This window comes from Dipodomys ordii, unplaced genomic scaffold (assembly GCF_000151885.1).
Source record: "Dipodomys ordii isolate 6190 unplaced genomic scaffold, Dord_2.0 Scaffold132, whole genome shotgun sequence".
Lineage (NCBI taxonomy): Eukaryota > Metazoa > Chordata > Mammalia > Rodentia > Heteromyidae > Dipodomys > Dipodomys ordii.
In genome coordinates this window covers 5,014,753-5,030,325 of record NW_012267348.1, presented here as the reverse complement: position 1 = coordinate 5,030,325, position 15,573 = coordinate 5,014,753, and the positions used below count along the sequence as shown (strand labels likewise).

At 39.0% G+C, this 15,573-nt stretch overlaps 1 protein-coding gene across 1 annotated transcript in view; it reads right to left on the bottom strand.

Moving 5' to 3' along the window:
• Capn7 (calpain 7) overlaps positions 1–15,573 on the bottom strand; it is a 39,678-nt gene extending 24,105 nt beyond the window's left edge. Inside the window, exons 1-5 of the mRNA XM_013030779.1 lie at positions 15,240–15,573; positions 11,692–11,800; positions 6,555–6,712; positions 5,014–5,081; positions 1,691–1,891 (exon numbers count right to left, since the gene is read on the bottom strand). Coding sequence (XP_012886233.1) covers positions 1,691–1,891; positions 5,014–5,081; positions 6,555–6,712; positions 11,692–11,800; positions 15,240–15,341 — 638 coding nt within the window. The 5' untranslated portion in view covers positions 15,342–15,573. The remainder of the gene's footprint in view (positions 1–1,690; positions 1,892–5,013; positions 5,082–6,554; positions 6,713–11,691; positions 11,801–15,239) is intronic.

The following is a 15,573-nucleotide window of genomic DNA, read 5'->3' as shown; positions in this document are numbered from 1 at the left end:
CCCTATTAGCCTATTGGGGAGGGTAATAATGGAAGACTATAGGTCACTCAAACAAAAAAACATCAACAACCTCAGAGCTAAACCTCTGGGCTACACAGGTATGAAATTATTTGGTATATGACAGAACAGACATGCATGCTTCTTATATGCTTCTTACTGGCTGCCTGAAGCCTTCTGCCTCTATTGATAATTTTGTATGATGTTATAAATATCTAAATGACCCTCAGCAAAAAAGGTTATCCATCTCTTGTCATAGAGCATATGAACTGAATTAATATCTTCCGAGTATGTATTCCAGCATTAGCACATTGCTCTCAGCACTCCATGGAACTCTGTCCATAACAGTCCATATTTTAGAACATAAAATTGGCACAACTTCTTGTACGCTACCAGACCATAACTGAATTAAACTAGAACTCAACAGCAAAAGATACTACAGTAAATATCCAAAAGAAATAAAGGCTGGACAATAAATTGTGGAATGACCAGTGGACATCTGAAGAAACAAAAGGTGAAAATCACAAAGTTTCCAGAATCTAGTGAAGATTGGTGAAAACTTAGAAAAAAAATGGATAAATTTCTGGATACAGTTTGCCTACCAAAACTGATCTAAGAGGCTATAAGCCACCAAAATATATCTATCACAAGAAATGAAAGTGAAGCAGTAAGTCTCCCAACAAAGAAAATACCAGAATTACAGATTCACTGCTAAATTTTACCAAACTTTTAGAGAAAAACTAACACCAATACTCCTCAAACTTCCATGAAGTAGAAAGGGAAGGAATGCTACTGACCTTATTCTATAAAGCTAGTAGTATTACACTTATTTTATAATACTAGCTATTCAGCAGGCTGAGATCTAAAAGATCATGGTTCGAAGCCAGCCCAGGAAAAGTCCAAGAGATTCCATCTCCAAAATAAACAACAAAAAGCTGGGCTGGAGGAGTATCTCAAGTGATAGTACATCAGCTGCAGTAAGCCAAGGGCAAATCCTGGAGTTTACACCCCAGTACCAACACACAAAAAAAAGAAAGAAAGAAAGGGAGGGGGGAGGGGGAGGGAAGGGACGAAGCAGAGGGAAGGGTAGGAGGGGAGGGAAGGAGGGAAGAAGGAAGGAAGGAAAAACTATTCATAACTCAAGACCTATTTACTTCAAGGTAACAATTTTTCCTCCTTTAGTGCTCTGGTTAAAACTGGCACTGATTATTAGTAGTCAGCCATATCTCTGTTATACTCTAACCATCAGGGTTCAATTTGGCACAATAATAGAATTTTCAGGAAAACACACTAGGTAATGTGTCTAGTAAAAACTGCAAAATACTAAAATTATGAACCAACAAAACCCAAGGTTGCCTTCATTTGAGCTAGCCCCCAGCTCTTTTTGTTAATACTTTGTTTTTGAGACAGGGTCTTCTTAACATTGCCTAGGCTGACTTTGAACTCAAGATCATATTGCCGCTGCTTTCAAATAACAGGAATTACAAGTATGCACCACTATATCTGACTGAAAACCAAAACATTTCAGGTAGTAAATTTAGTTGTAACTATATAAGATTTGATATATAATTATATAATAACAGCAAAGCATGTTATAACAAGGTTTGAATACAATTTAGCAAACCTAATTAGAATAAAATTACCTGTACTGACTATGTTAACAAAATTCATTCCAAGTCATAAACGGATTTACCTGAGCACTTCTATTTCTTCTGCTGTGTATCTCTGTCCTTGTGCATCACATGACTGTGGACTTATAAATTGCTGAGGTTTCTCAAGGAAAGGATTAGATCCTAGAGGAAAATGTGTTCGCACTGGAGGTGGCTTTGTTTGAGTATTTGTTGACTTTATTTTGTAAAATGGCTTTGTCAAAGGTTCACTCAATGCTTCTGCTCTATAATACAAGTACAGAAAAACTATTTAAATTTTTCTACTCACATTTAAGATTTAAGGAAATAAAATTTACTTCAAAAACCAGTCAAGCATACCTAATGAAAATTAGCATATAAAATTTTTACATTCTTATCTAAATTTCACTACTTAAACTACTACCAGAGATAAAATCATTATTTTTGCAAATATTATTCTCTATAACCTTAATTGAACACCTAATGTGTATGTCAGATCTGATGTAAGTGTAAGAGATATAAAATCATTTCTGCTGCCAGACACTGATAGCTCACCCATAATCCTGGCTACTTAGGAGGCTGAGATCTGAGGATCATGGTTCAAAGCCAGCTTGGGCCGTAAAGTCTAGAGAATTGTATTTCCAATTAATCACCAGAAAACCAGAATTGAAACTGTGGCTCAAAGTGGTGGAGCACTAGACCTGAGCAAAAAAGCTGAGGGACAGTTCCCTGAATCAAATCCCATAACCAAAGAAAAAAATCTGCCAATGTTTTTTTTTGTTTTGTTTTGTTTTTGCTGGTCTTGGGGCCTGAATTCTGGGCCTGGGCACTGTCCCTCAGCTCTTCAGCTCAAGGCTAGCACTCTACCACTAGAGTCACAGCACCACTTGAGCCACAGCACCACTTCCAGCTTTTTCTGCTTATGTGGTGCTGAGGAATCGAACCCAGAGCCTCATGCATGCAAGGCAAGCACTCTACCACTGAGCCACCTTCCCAGCTCCTGCCAATGGTTTTTTTGTTTTGTTTTGTTGAGGCTTGATCTCTGGGCCTGGGTGCTGTCCCTCAGCTCTTCAGCTCAAGGCTAGCGCTCTACCACTTGAACTACAGCGCCACTTCTGGTTTTCTGGAGATAATAGTTTCACGGACTTTCCTGCCCGGGCTGGCTTTGAACCGAGATCCACAGATCTCAGCCTCCTGAGTAGCTACGATTACAGGCGTGAGCCACCAGCGCCTGGCTCTGCCAATGGTTTTCTCAGGGGAAAATAAAAACAGTGCTTCAAAATGATATAGATGCCAGGACAGAAGTATTACAATACAGATGAATGTACAACAGAAATACAGACTTAACGACTGGGGAAAAAAAAAAAGGAGATTCAGGGAAGGCTGCCATATGCTCACCTAGGAAGTGGGCAGCATCTTCAAATACAAAAAACAAGTATAAGGTGAAGAAGTATTAAACAGTATAGTACACAGGCTTAATTTCAAAAGAATGGACTGGAGTCCATTCAAAAGAATGTGGACTGGAGTCATGGCTTGAGTGGTAGAGTACAGGAATGATCAGAAAGTTTATGCTCTGGTACCAGCACCAGGAATGAAGGAAGGGAAGGAGGAAGGGAGGGAGGAAGAGAATGAATGTAGCCCCTGAAAAAAAAAATAAACAAGCAGCAGCTAAGTGACAAGGGAAATGTAGAAGTAGAATCATGAAAGGGAATTTTGACTGCTCTGTAAAAGAACGAAAATGCAGCTTGGTGCTGGTAGTTCATGCCTTCCCAAGTAGCTACTCGGGAAGATGAGATCTGAGGATCATGATTCCAGGCCAGCCCAGGAAAAAAAGCCCATCAAACTATTATCTCCAAGAAGTTACTCAGAAAAAAAAGCCAGAAGTGGTGCTGTGGCAAGTGGTAAAGTGTTAGCTTGAACACAAAGAAGCTCAGGGACAGTTCCCAGACCCTTAGTTCAGGACTGGCAACAAAAAAAAGAACTAAAAAGCTACAATATACAGGTTCTTGAGACCCATCAATGAGCTCAGGGATCATATGAACAAATGTTACATACTTTTTCCTGGAAAGCCAACCAGTAACACTCACCCCTTTACTTCTGATGCACTCAGGAATACTGGATAGTTTATCAACACACATCATGACTGGTGAAAGAAGTCATGATGGAGAAGACAACGTGTCAAGTACATGTCTTCATGACTTTGGGGAAACAAACTAAAGGCTGATGATGGTGATGAAAAAAGAAATGACTATTACACTGCAATAGAAAAAGACCAGGGAGTTGTATAGCTATCTAGTCGGAACCTCAAAAAGGAGATAATTTTAATAATCCATGCTATAGATATAATTTCCATTTTCCCTTTATCTACAATAGTCTTTGAAGAAGAATTCTCTTAAACAAATCCATCCATTCTTTCCATAAACATACCCTTGAACACAAACATTAGGCATTCTGCTACAAACTTAGTAGAGCAACAAACAGAATCAGCAAAATGTGTTTTCACAGACCTTACATTTTGGAGAGAGAGGTTGAAAGTAATACAGACTAATAACAAATACTAAACTGGTAAGTGCCATACACCTTAGGGAGTTGTATAAGAGAGATAGCAAAAAATATTAAATAAGATAAAAATGCTGTAAAATCACTTCTTAAATGGGGCTGGGAAGGTGGCTCAGTGGTAGAGTGCTTGCCTTGCATGCATGAGGCTCTGGGTTCGATTCCTCAGCACCACATAAGCAAAAAAGAAAAAAGCCGGAAGTGGCGCTGTGGCTCAAGTGGTAGAGTGCTAGCCTTGAGCTGAAGAGCTGAGGGACAGCGCCCAGGCCCAGAGCTCAGGCCCCATGACTGGCAAAAAAAAAAAAAAAAATGCTGTAAAAGACTCAGTTTTAAATAGAATGGTCTCACTGGCAAGTTGACATGAGCTCAAGATGAAAGAGATACACATAAGTATAATTTGGGGGATATGTGTGACTGGAAACAGAATCATTCTCAATCTTTACTTTTCCTCTCAGTAACTCTTGAAGGCTTTCTGAAAGTTCTCTTCTATGGTTGTTTTATTTTCTGTGGTGCTGGGGATCAGAGCCTTCCTCATGGTAGGCAAGTACTTTTACCACTGAGCTACATTCGTAACAAATCCTCCATCTTCCAATTCTTGTATCATAGTCATTTTTTATATAGAGTAAAAATTAATAATACTTTTGGGCTATTTCTTACATTCAAAGCAAAGAACTAGAGAAGATATAAATTCACTCAGAAAATGGAAGATTTTTAAATCTTAGTTTAAAGATCTTCATCTTATTACTATAATCTCTACTACACATTAAAATAAATCTGTTAAATAACACAACACATATCACCCATAGAGTAAAATTAGAGTGACAAAACTCACCTGTCTAGTGCCTGTCGAGCCAACTGTTTCAGTTTGTTTTGCAGGGTTTTATCAGCAGTTTCATACGACTTAAAAGAAAGAAACATATTCTAAAGCGCATTTATTGTTTTAATTTGCTTGATCTATGGCAATGATATGTAAAAGAAAATGTACCATGCATAGTATACTTTTTGAAATTACGAGTAAGTTTTTTAAAAGATGACATTTTATCTTCAGCCTTAAAAGTTATCACTTAATGCTATGTAATATGTTTCATGTTTACAGTTTATGTGTTAAACTATATCTGAAGATTATCACTTTAAAATTTAGTGTGGACAAGTGCTAAGTAGACCACAGCTATGCAACAACACTGCCATGGAAGACTGAGTGGCAGGTCTCAGGAGCTAACATATGGTTTCAGGGACTTAGTGAAATCAGGCTACATAGTTTCTTTGAACAAAAGCTCCTGCCCAAAAAAAACATTGTAAAAGGCACTGGAAGCATGATTTGCCATTTTACCTGATCTCCCCCTCAAATTCAAGTACTATATGCCCCCTGAAGCATCTGAACCAAGGTTCTTCAGAGAGCAGTAAAAGCCACTCAGCATACCGACTTTACACTGCAAGCCAATAAAGCTTCTCCTTTTTACTGTATAAAAATTTATTTTTAAAGGGAGAGAAGTTTATTTTAAATTCATAGGTTATGGTGAATTTTTCCTGTAATCATTTTAGCTACTATGATATGAATAAACTATCCAGGCACTGGTGGCTCACATCTCTAATCCTAGCTACTTAGGAGGTTGAAAATAAGAGGATCTCAGATGTAGGCCAGTGGGGCAGAAAAGTACTTGAGACTATTTCCACAGAGTGAGCTTGATACAGTGGCACACAAGTATGATTCCAGTAATGACAGGCAGTCATAGCTCAGGCACAGACTAATTCAGGAAGTGAAAGCTTATTCAAAAAATAACCAGCGAAAAATAGTGAGAGGCATGGCTCAGGGGTATCATGCTAAACTAGCAAACACGAGGCTAAATTCAAATGCCCAATACCTTCAAAAAAAATTTTTTTTAAAAAATCAAAAGATAAACTGGATGCTGATAGCTCACACCAGTAATCCTAGCTACTCAGGAGCCTGAGATCTGAGAATCACGGCTCAAAGCCAGTACACATAGTAAAGTACATGAGATTCTTATCGCCAAAAAACTACCAAAAAAGCTGGAGGTGGAGCTGTAGCTCAAGTGGTAGAGAACTAGCCTTGAGTAAAAAAGAAGCTCAAGGATAGTGGCGAGGCCTTGAGTTCAAGCCTAAGGATTAAAAAGAAATAAATAAAAGCCTGAGCTCAAAACTAGTGCCTCTAATTCAAAAACAACTGATAGTAACTCAGTTATAATAGTGATAAAAAAAAGTGTAAATCCCATTATTAACTTATCATCTTTTAGCGACGATTAACTTAATTATATGTCAGAACCATTTTTCCTTTATGGAGTCAATTAAAATTCATTAGAAAAGGAAGAAATTTCTTAAAATAATTCACCAAGTTTAGCTTGTAACTATACATACTGTCTTCAAACAGAGGTCCACAGCTTCCGTATACAATTCTATAGCATCTTCAATGTTTTCTTTTTCATCTTCATCAAAAGCTTGTGTAACAAGGAAATGGGCACGCTCTAGGTCCAACTGATGTTTTGATTTCAAGGGATCAACACTCTTTGACTGAACTAAGAAATGGGGAGGGGGGGGGGAACAGCATATATTGAAGGAACATTAATTAAAATATAGCTAGGGAACACTACCATTTTAATAGATTTAAGACATTCTTTATCTATTCTGGAGGCTGAGATCACAGTTCAAAGCTAGCCCAGGCATAAAAGTATAAAATTAACTTGTGAAAAGCCACGCTGGAGGCATGGCTCAAGTGGCAGAGTACCAGCTAAATAAGTGTCAAGCTCTGAGTTCAAATTCCAGTAACAAGGGGGGGGCGGGGAAGCTGTACAATATATTAAAAAGAAATAATTTGCTGGGAGCTGGTATCTCCTGCCTATAATCCTAGCTACTCAAGAGGCTGAGATCTCAAAATCACAATTCAAAGGCAGAACAGATAAAAGTGTCTAGGAGACTCCATCCCTAATTAGTCAGCAAAATGTCATACAAGAGTCATGGCTCACATGGGAGAGCACCAACCATAAGCAAGCAAGCAAGCTAAACAAATGCTTGAGGCCCAGAGTTCAAGCCCAGTACCAGAACACAAAAAAAGGACTAATTTTCTCCTAGTCTTTTTAATCTTAATTTTAAGATAACCCCCCTCAAAACCCAAATGTCTATCACACAATAGACAACAGAGGTAAGGAATATTTAAAGGGTTTTATTATAATTATTTCTCCTTTGTCTCCTTACCAGCACTCTTTCATCCAAAGAATGTGCCTCATACCCCCCCCCAAAAAAAACTCCATTATATTTTAAGGTAATTTTTCCCATTCTAACAATAATTGTGTAATATACTAGGACCTGATGGTAAAGTTCCTTCTTTTCCTGTTAATCTGGGTCTAAAATAAACTATCATATTGTATGGATCTTTAAAATAAGTATTTCCATTTGTTTTTAGTTTATAATATTTGTAAGATGTATGTCACCACAACATACAAAATTCTTGTAGACTGAACAATAACATTTCTCTACAGAAGATATTAAAATGGCCATCTGCAAATGAGAACATGCTCAATATTATCAGCCATCAAGCAAAGGTAAATCAAAACCACAATGGAATGAATGCTACCTTACACTCATTAGGATGGCTACAATAAAAAAAGATTGTAGCACAGGCCAAAGCTAGGGTGATGTACATATCTGTAATCCCAGAACTCAGTAAACTAGGGCAGGAGGATCACAAATTTGAGGCCAGCCTTTGCTACACAGGCCATCTGGGCTACAAAATAAACAAACTAGCCAGGCACCAGTGGCTCACACCTGTAATCCTAGCTACTCAAGAGGCTAGTATCTGAGAATCGCAGTTTGAAGCCAGCCCAGGCAGGAAAGCCCCTGAGACTCTTATCTCCAGTAAGCTTCTCAGAAAAACCCAGAAGTGGTGCTGTGGCTCAAGTGGTAGAATACCAGCCTTGAGCACAAAAAGACAGTATCAAGGACAGCATCCAGGACCAGCAAAAAAAAGTTCAGGGATACTACCCAGGCCCCGAGTTCAAGCCCAGGACCAGCATAAATAAGCAAACTAATTAAGTTTAGGAGCTTAAAAAAAACCACAAATGTATACATAAATAAAACTATATAATTATATATCTAAAAACTGTATATATACACATATATACATATAGTATATACAGTATGTATATAATTATATATCTAAAAACTATATATACACACATATATAGTACATATAGTATGTATACTATGTATACACACACACAGTGTCTAATACTCACAAGGCCCTATGGTACAACAACAACAAAGAAAAAAATGCGGGCAGGGAAGGTGGCTCAGTGGTAGAGTGCTTGCCTTGCATGCATGAGGCACTGGGTTCGATTCCTCAGCACCACATAAGCAAAAAAAAAAAAAAAGCCGGAAGTGGCGCTGTGGCTCAAGGGGTAGAGTGCTAACCTTGAGCTAAAGAGCTGAGGGACAGCGCCCAGGCCCAGAGTTCAGGCCACACAACCAGACCCAAAAAAAAAAAAAAAACAACTCATTCACAAATGTTGGAAAATAACATCCAATAGCCAAAATGTATGAAAAACTCAGATACAAGAATGGAGCACTGATATATTCTACAATATTAATTAAGCATAATGAAAGAAGTCAGGCCATAAAAGATTAGTCATATAGGATGATCACATTTGTGTGATATATAATATATCCAGAAACATCCAGAACAGGCAAATTTATAAAGACAGAAAGTAGATTATAGTGGCTGTTGCTAGGAGTTAGGGATTAGGGGCATAAAGTGACTACTAACAATTACGTTTCTTACAGGTCAACAAAAATGTTCTAAAGTTAGAACATGTAGAGAGCTATATTAAAACCCATTAAATTATACGGTTTCTCTCCCCCTCCCAGTACTCAAGTCTAACCTGAGGGCCTCAAGCTTACTCAGCTTATTAGGTTTGCTCAGTTGGTGCATTACCATTTTAGTCCCCCTTCCAGTTCATCATTTTACTGATTATTTTAGAGATAGAGTCTCACAAGACTTTTTCTACGTGGGCTTGCATAAAACTGTAATCCTCCAGTTCTCAGCTTCCTGAGTAGCTAGGATTACAGTTGTGAACCACAGGTACCTGACTTGAATTACATACTTTAAAAGAGTGAATTTCTGTAAGTGAACTGTGTCTCAATAAACCTGTTATTTAACAAGAAATACTTCACATTTTATTCATTTCTAAAAGATACATGCTGATGTCTTAAAACTTTAATCATCATTACTATTCTGACATGTGCTTAATCTCATTCATAAAATGAAGGCATCAAAATTTAAAAACATTAAAACAATCTAGCACAGGGTTTCTCAGCATTGGTACTACTGATATTTGGCTGTAATTCTTTCAGTGGAAGAATGTACCATGTATTGTAAAATTTTTAGCAATATTCCAGAAGTCTTCTCAATTAGATACCAGTAGCATAATCCCCCTCCACCCAGAAATATGCAAACCAAAATTTCTCCAAACAATGCCATATGTCTTCTAGAGCAACCTGCTTTCTCATACTTTTATTTTCTATACTTTATTGAGGGCTTCCTGAGGGCTAATCTAGCACTAGTACGTGCAAGTACTAGCTAAAACATTTACACAAGAAATGGTCATTCAAATAAAGGGAAATATGTCAGGTGCTGATGGCTCAGGCCTATAATCCTAGCTACTCAGGAGGCTGAGATCTGAGGAGTGCAGTTCAAAGCCAGCTGGGGCAGGAAAGTCTGTGAGACTCTTATCTCCAATTAACCACCAGAAAACCAGAAGTGGTACTGTGGTTCAAGTGGCAGAGTGCTCACCTTGAGCTGAAGCGCTCAGGGACAGCACACAGGCCCAGAGTTCAAGACCTATGACTGACCAATAAATAAATAAATGGAAATATCTATTTTTTTCTGGGAGTAGGCATGAAAGATTACTTTCTATAGTTTAGAGATAACTTTATTTGAAAACAGTTTATGAAACAAAGTGCACTATTTATGAAACAAAGCAGCTAAATTTAGGAACTTCGTTTAATTGGCTCACAAAATGAAGTTTCTTTGGATCACACAGTATTAATATTATTTTTTCAGTTTAGGGGATAGAACTAAGGTATCCAATAGCTCTACAACAGAGTTACACCTCCAACTCCCATACAGAATTCCAAAAAATTAGTATAACTTCATATCATAAGCAATCCACCTTTTAATTATACATGCCATTTATGGTCAAGTAAGAGGACTGCTCTAACAGGGAATTAAAAGTAGATCAAATCTACTTTGTCCTAACTATATGCTTGTAACTATTCTGTTCAGAATGAGTGAAAAACAACAAAATCAATGAGTAAAGATTCTCCTGGACGGTCTTGATTGTGGTTTTCTTTTCCAGCAACAGGACACCCAAAAAAAAGAGGGTTAAAAGTCCCTACCACATACATTATTAATGCATTTCTAAAACAAAATGTCAATAGATGTTAATTCTTCCTTGAATGTAAACAGCAGACTGACAGAAACCTCTACCTAACAAAATTGTGATCAGTAAGTCTATGCATACCTCTCTCACAGCACTAGCCAAGCTATTTGCAAAAATAAATACAGGCTATTACAGGTCTCTGTTTACATGTTTCTTTTCCAAGTCCTGGTTTTAAAAAAGGAGTTGAGTAAAGGTCTGGAAGTAGAGAACACTGAGAGAGATTGCGTACCAACTGATGTTTTTATTTTTTGTTTGTTTTTGTCGGTTGTGGGGCTTGAACTCTGGGCCCTGGCACTGTCCCTGAGCTCTTTAGCTCAAGGCGAGAGCTCTACCACTTGAGCCACAGCGCCACTTCCAGTTTTCTAGTGGTTTATTGGAGATAAAGAGTCTCACAGCCTTTCTTGGCCAGCTGGCTTTGAACCATGATCCTCAGATCTCAGCCTCCTGAGTAGTTAAGATTACAGGTGTGAGCCACTGGCACCCAGCTATGATGTCTTTAAACACTGAAAACAATTAGTCATTTGATTTTAATATCAGGAAGATAAATGTCAGATTTTTTAAAAGTTGACTCATAATGCAGTCCTCATCTTAAGTCTGCCAATGAGAAATTGTTTGATATGTCTCCACCTCTCGAAAATTAGGAAACTGGCTATTATAATCTCAAAGGTTCTTTTGAGCAGGGCACTGGTGTCTCACGCCTGTAATCCTAGCTACTTAGGAGCTGAGATCTGAGGATCACAGTTCAGAGCCAGTTCGGGCAGGAAAGTCCATGAGACTCTTATCTCCAATAAACCACTAGAAAAACGGAAGTGGCACTGTGGCTCAAGTGGTGTAGATCGCTTGCCTTGAGCTGAAGAGCGTAGGGACAGCACCCAAGCCCCACAACCAACAACAACAAAAGGTTTTTTTGATAGATCATTTGTTTCCATATTATTAATCTATGAATATTACAGAGAAATAAACAGAGTAAGCATCAAGATCCACAGATGAAGAGGAAAGAGAAACGCAGGAGGAAAAGATTTAATGGGAGAGGAAGAAAAGTGACAAGTTTAGTAACTAACCTGCTGAATGTAAAGCTTGAACTCTTTCCTGATATTCATTTATTTTTTCTTGGATATGTTCTAGACTTGATCCTGCCATCTCAGCATAAATCAAGGCTTGTGCAGCTTCCTAAAAAAAAAGAATTCAAAGGAAGTCAATGATACAATGATTTGAATTTTCATGACTACTCTAATTCACAACTGCTTTCCATGAATGACAAACCAAGAATACCCTTTAATATTATTTTTTTCTGCCACACATAGTGGTAGATACCTATAATATCAGCTACTCAGGAACCAGTGATCAAGACAGTCTAGGCAAAAGGTGCATGAGATTCCATCTCAACTAATTTTAATAAGCTGGTTAAGATGGTGCATACCTGTCATTCCAACTAAGCAGAAGGATAAATAGGCCAGCTGAAGCATAAATGTGAGACCTCATTTGAAAAATACCTAAAGCAAAAAGGTGTTGCTCAAATGATAGGACATCTGTCTAGCAAGGCCTTGACTTCAAACCCTAGTACTACCAAAAAGAAATAAATTACAAAGATTAAATATCTCACAATAAACTGAAAGTCTCCAAAGAAATATGGTCAAAAGGTAACACATATTAAAGCAGATTTTACTATGAAAAAAATGTTTTTAATTAAGAAAACTTTGATTCTTCTTCCATTACTCCATAGCTTCCACTGCCAGTTTTATGGTATGGCTAGCAAAGAGGAGTTTCTATCTTCCCATCACCATTCCATGAAGATTACCAATGCTACCACCGTGAAAGAGCAGTGAGATTCCCCAAGTAACACAGTACCTTCTTTGCAATACCCTAACCAGATTCGATACTCTATGAGGTCTCAAGCCTGTTTCTAAAGCAACTACCCAGAGCATCACTTTTGTTGTTTTGTTTTGTCAGTCATCAGGCTTGATATCTGGGCCTGAGCGCTGTCCCTCAGCTCTTTAGCTCAAAGCTAGTGCTCGACCACTTGAGCCACAGCGCCACTTCCAGTTTGCTGGTGGTTTATTAGAGGTAAGAGTTTCACAACCTTTCCTGCCCAGGCTGCCTTTGAACTATGATCCTCAGATCTCAGCCTCCTGATTAGCTAGGATTACAGACATTATGAGCCACCGGCGCCCAGCTTGAGCATCACTTTTTAAATCCAGTTATCTGAGCAGAAAGTCTTTTGCTGAACCTAACAAAACCAGTTTGGGTTTTTTTAAGTGCAGTTTTAACCCTGTTGGAACTTTAACCTTTATGTCTTTAGACTGTAAGATAGAAAACATATGATTCCCTCACTTTCCATAACTCAGATATTTCAAGTGTGAAAAATATACCTTATCTAAATACAGTATAGTTACACTTAACTTCAACAAACTGCATAGTTTATAAGGTATTATAAAATACCTATTACATGTAAGTATATTCCCCTTCCCAAATGTCATGTAGATTTTCAAAAGATAGACTTTGAAAATCTATCTTACTTTAAAATGAAGCTAGCTTTTAAAGCTGCTCCTGTCAACTTAATTTTATTCATGTCAATTACATTCAAAAGTAACAAGAAACTGCTTGCTGGGCACCAGTGGCTCAAGCCTGTAATCCTAGCTACTCAGGAGGCTGAGGTCTGTGGATTTCAGTTCTAAGCCAACCTGGGACTCTTATCTCTAACCATTAGAACACTGAAGTAGAGCTGTGGCTCAAAGTGGTAGAGGGCTATCCTTTAGCAAAAAGGCTCAAGGACAGCACCAAGGCCCTGAGTTCAAGCCCCACAACTAATTAAATAAATATTGCTTGTAGAACAGCATCAAGGTAAAAAACATTACACTGATAAAGTTTATATAATTTCTAGAAGTATGACTACTTTTATTTGTATCCAGTATTAAGGCTTGCACTCAGAGACTGAATTCTTGCTTAGTTTTTCACTCAAGGCTGACATTCTACCACATGAGTCACACCTCCATAGCCTCTTTTTCTGCAGCAGCTGGCTCTGAACTATGATCCTCAGACCTTCATCTCTGAATTACAGGCATGAGCCACTAGAGCCCAAGACAACTACTCTTTTGACTTTCTTAAGGATGAAATATGCTTAAATGACAATATATGTCACCTATTAGAAAGCTTTTTGCTTTGCAAAAAAACACTTTTTATATGGCACAATTTTAACCTATTAGTACTTGTCAATTATTTAAAAAACTAAAATCCACAACATTTCATTAAATGAAATATCATGTTCTGAAATTGTTAAAAAAAAAAAAAAAAAGTCCAAAAGGAGTAATTCTTTTTTTCTTTTTGTCGGTTGTGGGACTTGAACTCTGGGCCTGGGCGCTGTCCCTGAGCTCTTCAGCTCAAGGCTAGCGCTCTATCACTTAAGCCACAGAGCCACTTCAGGTTTTCTGGGGGTTACTTGGAGATAAGAGTCTCAGGGACATTCCTGCCCGGGCTGGCTTTGAACTGTGATCCTCAGATCTCAGCCTCCTAAGTAGCTAGAATTACAGGCGTGAGCCACCGGCAACCAGCCTTAAACATCAGTGAGCCACCGGCCCTAGGCCAAAAGGAGTACTTCTGAAACACTTTAGACTTTAAAATAAAGGCAATAATATATTAGACTGAAGCAAACCACAATTTACTGACATCACACAAACATGTAAAAAAAAAGTACTTTTACTGAATAATTAGTAGTCTAGCATGCTTTTTTAAAGGCGACAGTAGTATAAAATATTTTTGAACCTAACTAGAGCTGAAGCATTGCAAATCTTCAGGACTGGAGAGAATAGATGGATATACAAGCCCATATCTTTTGATTTAATATTTGGCTCTCAGTAATTCATCAAAATAATATTTTTTCAGGCAAATGTGAAAACATCTTTTATAAGAATATTTACTGCACCTTTGCGGTGCTAAATTAAAAAAAAGAAGGAAAGAAAAAGAAGGAAAGAGAAAGAGGGAAGGCGAGGGAGAGGGGGGAGAGGGAGAGGGAGGGAAGGAGGGAAAAAGAGAGAGACAGAGACAGAGACAGAGACAGAGAGACAGAGAAAGCCAAATGCCTAAAAGACTAAAAACACATTATGGCATATGCACATACTGAAATACTATGTGGCTATTATTAAAATATTGTAGCAATAAATGTAATGATTTGGAAAACGTTCGAATGAAAAGGTTTAATAGTACTAACAGTATGGTACAAGTTTATAGCAGGAAAAAAAAAACGTACACACAGATGCTTAGGAAATCCACCATGACGAGATAAGAGGTGGACTTATCCTTTTCAATTTGATTTTTCTTTTCTTCATCGCAGATGCATTATTTTGGTTCCAGAGACCACTCCCCCTCGCCATTAGTCAGAGCCAAAGGACAGCAAGAATTAGTCACCAACTCCCCATCCCGAACTACTGTCCCAGGAGTGGCTACACTGTGGGCACCTGCCAGGCCAAGACTGTCCAGAGAAGCAGGAGCCGCCGCGGGCGTGGGAAAATAAGGCCGGAGGCCCGATCGCCTCGGCACCGGGACCCCGCCCCCGGCCTCAGGCCCGTGCTACTCCCGCTCCAGTGACCCCGCCAGAGCGAGGCGCCCGGCCTACCTTGTAGTAAAACACCGCCTCGGAGTAGCGGCCTTCGTGGTCGCGCTGCACCGCCAGCCGGGCGAATTGCACGGCGTCCCGCTCCAACGCCGTTGCGTCCATGGCGCCGAGGCTCCGCGCCGGGGGAGGGAGCCAGGCCTTGAAGCACCACGGCTCTCAGCCGACCACGGCGCACCCGGGAGCCACGGCGAGGACGTGGTGAGCCAGGGCAGGACCCGAGAAAGTTTACTTTCGGCAGTGGGAGGGAAAGCAGATGTCTTCAGCTCCGGCCGCCGCGACGCCACGCCTCACGGAGTAGCCCCGGCTCGCAGCCGGAGGGGCCGCGGCACTTCAC